This window comes from Rattus norvegicus, chromosome 6, assembly GCF_036323735.1.
Source record: "Rattus norvegicus strain BN/NHsdMcwi chromosome 6, GRCr8, whole genome shotgun sequence".
NCBI classification, from domain to species: Eukaryota; Metazoa; Chordata; class Mammalia; order Rodentia; family Muridae; genus Rattus; species Rattus norvegicus.
The window spans coordinates 140936594-140945539 of record NC_086024.1 but is presented as its reverse complement, the minus strand read 5'-3'; the positions used below and the strand labels follow the sequence as shown (position 1 = coordinate 140945539).

At 34.0% G+C, this 8946-nt stretch overlaps 1 gene segment (V, D, J or C); it reads left to right on the top strand.

Annotated features, from left to right (window-relative positions):
• The first annotated feature begins 1019 nt into the window (after positions 1-1019).
• LOC134479205 (Ig heavy chain V region 441-like) lies at positions 1020-1623 on the top strand. The segment is given in 2 exon segments: positions 1020-1154; positions 1259-1623. Coding segments are annotated over 2 exon segments (411 nt in total).
• Positions 1624-8946: the final 7323 nt, after the last annotated feature.

Here is an 8946-nt window from a genome sequence, read left to right as displayed (position 1 = left end):
TGACCGGATATTCAATGTGATCATCTTTGCACTTTTTCCTAAATAATGAGATGAACACTATGCTCAGGTGATATCCCAAAGCTCTGTTGCTGTTTAACTGAAGTGCAGAAAATTGAAGTCTACTCAAAACTGAATTAGCTAATTAAATGATAATAAACATTTTATTCAATATTTCAGTCAGAATATCAGTCACCATTAAATCAGAGAATCAAAATAATGCAAGCTTTTGTCAAATGATAAATCTTTTTCACTGAAAAGACAAACAAATCTATCTACAATGTCTACCTCTCAGAAGTGAGAAACAAATTCAGCAAATGAAATAAAAAATAGAACTGGAAAATGCACGTGATGTGGCATAATTAAATTGTGTGTGAAGTAAATTCAAGGGGAGGTGAGATGGGAGTGAGACCATTCTTTTTGGAGCCCAGGGCATGAACACATTAAAATTATGTAGAAGTGCAATTATGACCCATGTAGTGAAATTCAGCTTACCAGTCACTCCATATTTCAAGTGAACTAATAGGAAATATGCAGAGAAAGAAGAACTAAAATACATAATAATAAAAGTAGTTCAAAGACTCTTGGGTACACATAGATCTTGAGAACCTTTTGCAGTTTGTTATTTGAATATTGAAGTGCAGGTACGTCATATGACTTCAATGATAAAAATGGAGGCCCAACCCTCATGAAGCAGCTGCACTCAGACCTGGAGCTGCCTCAGGAATCTCCATGTTCTTCAGTGAATAGACACATAGAACCAAATCATTCAGGAACACAGGAAATAAAAAATTGATTTGATGTACACACCACAATGCAATTCTTGTATGCAAGTATAAAATTTATCAGATGATCATTAGTTTCTGTTTAGCAAAATACTGAAATCCGATACCAAGTTTTCCAGTACCAACATTGTAACCTGACTTATTAAGTACATTTACACATAATCTAAGACCTGTCACCTCTTGAATCCCACTATATATCATGCTGTATGTCAGGAAGTCATGCAAATAGGGTTGATTACTATTCTTAAAAGCAGATAGACCTAAACTTGCATTTCAGGCAGAAGAGCTCTGCTCAGTTTCCCAAGACTTCTTATTGATTAATCAACATGGTGTTGGAACTGAGCTTAATTTTTATTTTTGCTCTCTTAAAAGGTAAATTTTGAAAAGCAATAGATGCTGAATGTGTAAGTTGACATGAATATGAGGAACATTGGATGTGTGTGGTAATTTTTGACTAGTATTTTTTGTACTTATAGATGTCCAGTGTGAAGTGAAGCTGGTGGAGTCTGGAGGAGGCTTGGTGCTACCTGGGGCTTCTCTGAAACTCTCTTGTATAGTCTCAGGATTCACTTTCAGTGACTACTGGATGAGATGGGTTCGGCAGGCTCCTGGAAAGGGTCTGGAGTTTATTGGAGAGATTAAACCGGATGGCAGTAAGACAAACTATGCACCATCCATGAAGGGTCGATTCACAATCTCCAGAGACAATGCCAAGAACACCCTTTACCTGCAGATGAGCAGTGTGAGATCTGAGGACACTGCCACATATTACTGTGCTAGACACACAATGAATGAACTTCAGTGTAAAACTAGACAAAAACTTCACTGTCAGGCCCTCTGAACCACCAGGGGGTGCACTGTACCCCTAGTATGCACAACACTGGTTAAGATCAGATTATAAACACATAATCGAGCACTCTTCTCAGGTATCTAAACTGCCTTTCACCTTAGTTTCTGAGAAAGGTTTTAAAAATGTTTGTTTTGGAGGAAACTATTATGATCAAACCATTTCTTATATTTCTGCTATCAAAATGTAGGAGGCAGTGTCTCACATGAAGAAAATACAAAATGAGATAAATGATTTCATAAATGTATAAATGTTTTAGTCTTCATCACTGAAATAACATGAGGAAGTTCATGAAGACCCCTGTGTTATAATGAGAATTAAACTATTTGGGGCTGGGGATTTAGCTCAGTGGTAGAGCGCTTACCTAGGAAGCGCAAGGCCCTGGGTTCGGTCCCCAGCTCCGAAAAAAAAGAACCAAAAAAAAAAAAAAACTATTTCCACAAGACACAACAGCAACAAAGACAACTTATAAATTAAATCATCTAATTGGGCCTAGCTTACAGTTTCAGTTATTCAGTCTGCTATCAACATGATGAGAATCATGGCAACTTTCAGGAAGATATGGGGGGAATTTACAGTTCTACACCTTGATCTGAAGATATCCAGGAGGAGACTCTTCTACAGGAAGCCTGGAAAGTAGTCTCTTCCCCATGGGTGGGTGGTCAGCATAGGAGGAGACCAGAAGAGTTCACTAGCACAGGGACACACTTCCTCCAAACAGGCTATAGTTCTTCCAATAAGGCCACACCTCCTGATAATTTCAGATCCTTTGGGCCAAGCAAATTCAAACCACCACACTCTGTTTGTTTGTTTGTTTATATTTGCAATATTCAAGACAGAGTCTTTCTCAGATTTTTTTTAATAGAGTAGCACTTATCATTAATGGAAAATGCAGAGGGAGAGGGAATCATGGACCATAAACCCTAGTGAGTCATAATCCTCCATTCTTTTCCCTGGGTACTGAGAATATCACATTTCAGATATGACAATCTCTTTTGTATAATTCATTTCTCCATGACCCTCATGACTGTTCATTATTGGATTTTATATAAATTTATTTATTGAGTAAAGTCCGTGTCTACATAGAGAAAGATATTTGAAACACTGTTTCTTGTCTTTTACAGGACCTGGCGATGGAATTACACCTCTCAGAGATATAGAAATTATGACTCAGCGAACATGCTGCCCTTCATGAGAAGTTAAATCTACTCTTCAAGAAAGAATCTCTTACACAATTTGATATTTTGTCTAAATCCATCATGGAAAACATGGATATTAGTTATCACCATAACCTTGTAAACCCAGCTCATTTCTTAAAGAGTGACAGGAATTCCAGCTTCATTTTCAAAGAAATTTCCATCACTCTGAAAAAAGCTGAGAAGGTTTTAGTTAATTTCTTTGTGAAATAAAGAATATCAAAGTGATTTTAAAAATGTGAGGAGAATAATGGAAGAAGAAATAAAAACAGAGTAAGTTGAACTAAAAAATTGGAAAAGCAGCAGGAACATGTGTCGAGAACTGCAATATGATAAAGCACACAAGTAATTATATTCATGTATCATTTTGAAGTGAACTCATGATAAAATCCAGTAGACATTAGCATCATATTTCCATAGAATCCTGAGTGTTGAGAGTTACTGTTTATAATTCATGAATTGGGAAATGACTAATTTTAGATCAATAACTTTTACCTTCTACTTAATTTAAAAATACATTATGGAATCAGATAGGTAGGCAGTTAACTTTCTGACTTACATAAAATTTTCTGGCCCACACATTAAATATATAGTGAATAAAATATTTTAAAATGTAAAATGTACAGTCTCTCCTGTATAGCTGGGATTTATGCTTTTCCTCTACAACCTCTTTTTTTCTCTGCAGCCTCTGGGAATCATGAGAACATTGCTCACCATTCCAGAATTTTCTCCATTTCACAACCCATGTAACTCAGCTCAGGCAAGATTGCCTTCAGGTATCTGGATTTTCTTATTATTGCAATGTATTTAGGGTGAATCCTGTTCTCTCACACACAGAAATGCATTTCCATCATCTCAATGCCACATTATACTGTTTCCATAAATTTTCATTTTCTTTACCCATTCCTTCTTCTGTAAACAAGGTGATTTTCTTCTTTATGGTTTTGTTGCAAGATTGATCATTATGTAAATATATAACATGTGTTTTGATTATGTTATCTGTAATTCCTCCCAGTGAGTCCTAAATTTTCACATTCGACAAGTCACTCTCAACTTTGTAATGATAAACCTTCCTTTCATATCTCTGTGTCTGTTAATAGCCTGCACCTCTTGTACCTGGTGATATAGTCTTCTGATTGACATTTTCCACTGTAGTTTATTCATAGCATAGTAGTTAATTGGGAGAAGTTATGATGCTGCTGTATTTTGTTTGTTGAAGAGTACATACCACTGTGACTATGTAATTACACTTAAACCAACAAAATTTTCTAGTCTGTGTGTTGTCTTCAGCATTTTTATTTCCTCTTTCTTACAAGTTATTCTAAGTATGTGATGTATATCCCAGTTTGTATTTAACTTGCATTTCAATGATTTAATGTATTTAAATATCTATGAACATGCCATACACATATATTGTTTACAGAATATATGTGTAATATGTTTGGCTCTTTATATGAATTTTCCTTTCTTCTGACTGAGTTACCTGCTTATCTATAGATTATTTCATAGTCATATTTATGCTGCGAATATTTTCAAATACTGATACCAAGGCGTCAGCACTGAAATCATGTAAATGAAACACTGAACAAAGTAAGGAGTGTGAATGTGTGCATGTGTGAGTGTTTGTGTGTGCATGTCTGTGTGTGTGTGCATGTGCATCTACATGTGTTTTTGTGTGAAAATAGCTCATAAGAAGGGGAAGGACAGGAATTTGGGAGTGAGAGATGTGGATGGCATAATATTTTGTTTTCCTCTTTTTGCTTTATTTTAATATAACAAGTATTGCTTTAAACATACATAATATATTTTATATAAATATATAGTATATTATATATAAATATTAAATATATGAATATATGTGTGCATATATATACATATATATATATATATATATATATATATATATATATGTACACACACATGTGATCAATGCGGTTCATTGTTAATTGTTTCTATTTTGGAGAAACATCTGAATTAATGATTATTAACAGTATACAAATTCATGACATTTGTGCTATTAAATTGGTCCTGTGCAGGCTTGATGCCCATGTGTAGGGGATTGCAAGAGCAGTAAGGAGGGAATATGTTAGTGGGTAGAGGAGTACCCTCATACAGACAAAGGGAAGGGGGAGAGAATGGATGGGATGTAGAGTTTGTAGAGAGGTAACCAGCAATAGGGATAGCATTTGATATGTAAACAAATAAAATGATAAATAAAGAGAAAGTTATTTGTATAATATAAATCTATAATTATAAATAAAATGTATGATGAGAATTTATTATACAGTACAGACCAACTTTAAAATGAATCCCTAACATTTAATAAAAAATATCTATATTATTGCATACTAATTATATTTACATACATTTATAGTTCTACTTTATCATGGACTTTCTCATATTGACAAAATATAAAATTCTGTCACATTGTTGGAATAATTGCATAAAAATATTTATTGCAAATATTCTTGGTACCTTATTAATTTTATGTAATTATATTTTCTAATTGTTATTACTTTATTAATTATATTCAGTTAATTATTGCTGTATAATTACCTTCCTAATACATTTAATGTGATGAAGAAAAAAGAGAAGATAAAGAAAATGAAGAGGTAGGAGAAATAGCAGAGTGGGAAGAGGAAGAGGAAGAAAGATTAATAATCAGTGAAATGACATTTATATGACCAGCCATCAAAAATGACAGATAGTTTTAGGCTTTTCGAAAAGACTTTTCTGGCTTTTCTTTATCTTTGGTTTGTTAATTTAAGACAAATATTTAAAATTTTTTTTTAATTTTTTTATTAACTTGAGTATTTCTTATATACATTTCGAATGTTATTCCCTTTCCCGGTAATTGACTGATTAGTTCTTTTCAACTTTGTCCAGACATTTTTAACCAATAGAGAAAACCAATCTAACTTGAATTTTCTTGCAAAGCTATCAAATAATTAAATCTTCATAACCTATAATTTGGTGTACAGAAATATCAGTGTATTTGTAAACAAGAATAGTAAATGAAAAAAGTTAGTGTATAAAATAAAGAAACCATTTTTTAATTTCTTTATTTAAACATCTATTTAACTTGATTAAACTGAAATACTAACCCTGGAGAAACATAATTAAATTGGAATAATGCTCATGTACTACTTTATTCACATTTACAATAAATGTGGGCTAAAGAAGCCATTGGACATTGAAGCGTCAAAGTTTCAACTTGGATATTATAATTTCCATGTCAGATGTATTTTTAAAATTATCTTTGATTCAAGCGGCAGGTCCCCTGCTGTCCAGACACAGTCCGGATCTGAAGGGACCTGATCAAAAGCTCCCTGAACCCAAATCCCGTTAGAGGGAGAGCTAAATCTTCAGAGGGCAGACATGCCTGGGAAGCCAGAAGAGACTACACTCTGCCCACATTTCTGAATCCAGAGAAAAACAACTAAGACCATCAGGGACACCGATGCATGGGGTACCCAGGAAAATGGAGCACAGACCCTCCTGGTTGGCACCCTCATGGAGAGCTCAAAAGCAGCCCCAAAAGGAGCAACTTCAGCCGCAGGACCACAGGTAAGACCAACTTTTCTGCTCCAAGCAACCTGCCTGGTGGATTCAGGGCACAGGTACACAGGAAGAGCTGAAGACCAGTAGACAGGAGAGACTACACGCCTGACAGCAGAACACTCTGCTCCCATAACTGCCTGAAAGAAGACAAGAAAACAAGTCTACAGCACTCCTGATACACAGGCTTATAGGACTTTTAGCCACTGTCAGAAATAGCAGATCAAGGTAACAACAGAGACAACCTGATGGTGAGAGGCAAGCACAGGAACCCAAATAACAGAAACCATGACTACACGGAATCTTCTGGGCCCAATTCTCCCAACAAAGCAAACACTGAATATTCAAACACACCAGAAAAGCAAGATCTTGATTTTAATTCACATTTCATCATGATGATGGAAGACTTCAAGAAAGACATAAACAACTCCCTTAGAGAAATGCCAGAAAACATAAATAAACAAGTAGAAGGCTTTAGAGAGGAATCACAAAAATCGCTAACTAAATTCTAGGAAAACACAACCAAACAGGTGAAGAAATTAAAAATGGAAATAGAAGCAATAAAGAAAGCACAAAGGGAGACAATCCTGGATATAGAAAACCAAAGGAAGAGACAGGGAGCCATATATACAAGCATCACAAAGAGAGTACAAGAGATAGAAGAGAGAATCTCAGGAGCAGAGGATTCCATAGAAATCATCAACACAACTGTCAAAGATAATGTAAAAGGGAAAAAGCTACTGCCCCACCCCCCAAAAAAACAGGAAATCCAGGACTCAATGGGAAGATCAAACCAAAGAATCATAGGTATAGAAGAGAGTGAAGACTCCCAGCTCAAAGGACCAGTAAATATCTTCAAAAAAAAAATCATAGAAGAAAACTTCTCTAACCTAAAGAAAGAGATGCCCATAAACATACAAGAAGCTGACAGGACTCCAAATAGATTGGATGAAAATAGGTTATTTATTTGAATTTTTCTTTACTTGTACCTGAGTTGAGTTACCTGGATATCTATATATTAGCTCATAATAATATTTATTCTGTGCAAATATTTTAAATGCTAATATCTTGTGGTCAGCCATGAAATCATATAAATTAAGCACTGAACAAATTAAGGTGAGTATACGTGTATGTGTGTGCTCGTATGGGTATGTCTGTATCTCTCTGTCTCTCTGTCTCTCTCTCTCTCTCTCTCTCTCTCTCTCTCTCTCTCTCTGTTTCTCTCGGTGTGTGTGTGTGTGTGTGTGTGTGTGTGTGTGTGTGTTTGTAAATGGCAAATAGGAAATGAATGGCCAGGAATTTTGGAGTGAGTGATGTGGGTGGCATGACATTTTGCTTTCTTTTTTCTTGCTTATTTTACTAGAGCTACTACTGCTTTATTTACATTTATCTATGATGTAGCCTACTGTGGTTCATAGTTTGTTTATTGGTTCTATTTTTGGAAAATATCTTAATGCCTGACTTTTTTCAGTATACAAATTAATGTCATTTTACTATGAAATTGATCCTGTGGAAGTTTGATTCACCAGTGTAGGGGAATTCAAGAGCAGTGAGGAGGAAATAGGATAGTGGGTGGAGGAGTACCCTCATTGAGACAAAGTGAAAGGTATAGAGGAGGGATAGTATATTGAGTTTGTGGAGGGGTAAGAAGCACAAAGAATATCATTTGAAATGTAAACAAATAAAATCATAAATAAAAAGAAAGTTATTTTTCTATTATAAAGCTATTACTATAAAAAATCTGAAATGGAAATTTATGATAACTATGGGCCATCTTTAAGTAGAATTCTTAACATAAAATAATAAATCAATATTATCTTGTACCAATTACACTTAAATTATTTTATAGTTCAAGTATATGATGAACTTTCAAACATTGATAAAATACAAACTTTTGTCACATTAGGAATAATTCAATAGCAATATTTATTGCATATATTCTTGATACCTTATTAATTATGTGTAATGGCATTTACAAATTGTTTCTACTTTATTAATTATATTAATTAACGATTTCTGTATCATTATCTTATTAATATATTTAAGGTAAAGAAGAAAAAGAAGAAGATTAAGAACAGAAGAAGAAGTAGGAGAAATAGTAGAGGAGGAAGAAGAAGAGGAAGAAGAGGAAGAAGGAGAGGAAGAATGATTAATGATCAGTGAAAAGACCTTTATAGGACCACACACTAAAAATGATGGTTAGTTTTAGGTTTGTCCAAAAGGCTTTTCTGACTTTTCTTTTACTTTGGATTGTTAGTTTAAGACAAATGTTAAATTTTTGTTTTCATGATTGATTAGTTCTTTTCAACTTTGGCCAGACATTTTCAACCAATTGAGTGGATTGAATTTCCTTGCAATGCTACCATGTAATTAAAACTTCATGACCTTTAAGTTGGTGTATATAAATATTGGTGTATTTGTAAATAAGAATAGTAAACGAAAAAGTTAATGTATAACATAATGAAATCAATTTTAATTTCTTTATTTAAACATTCATTTAATTTGATTAAACTGAAATGGAGCTTCAGTTGGAGAAACAAAAATAAATTGGAATATGATTCAT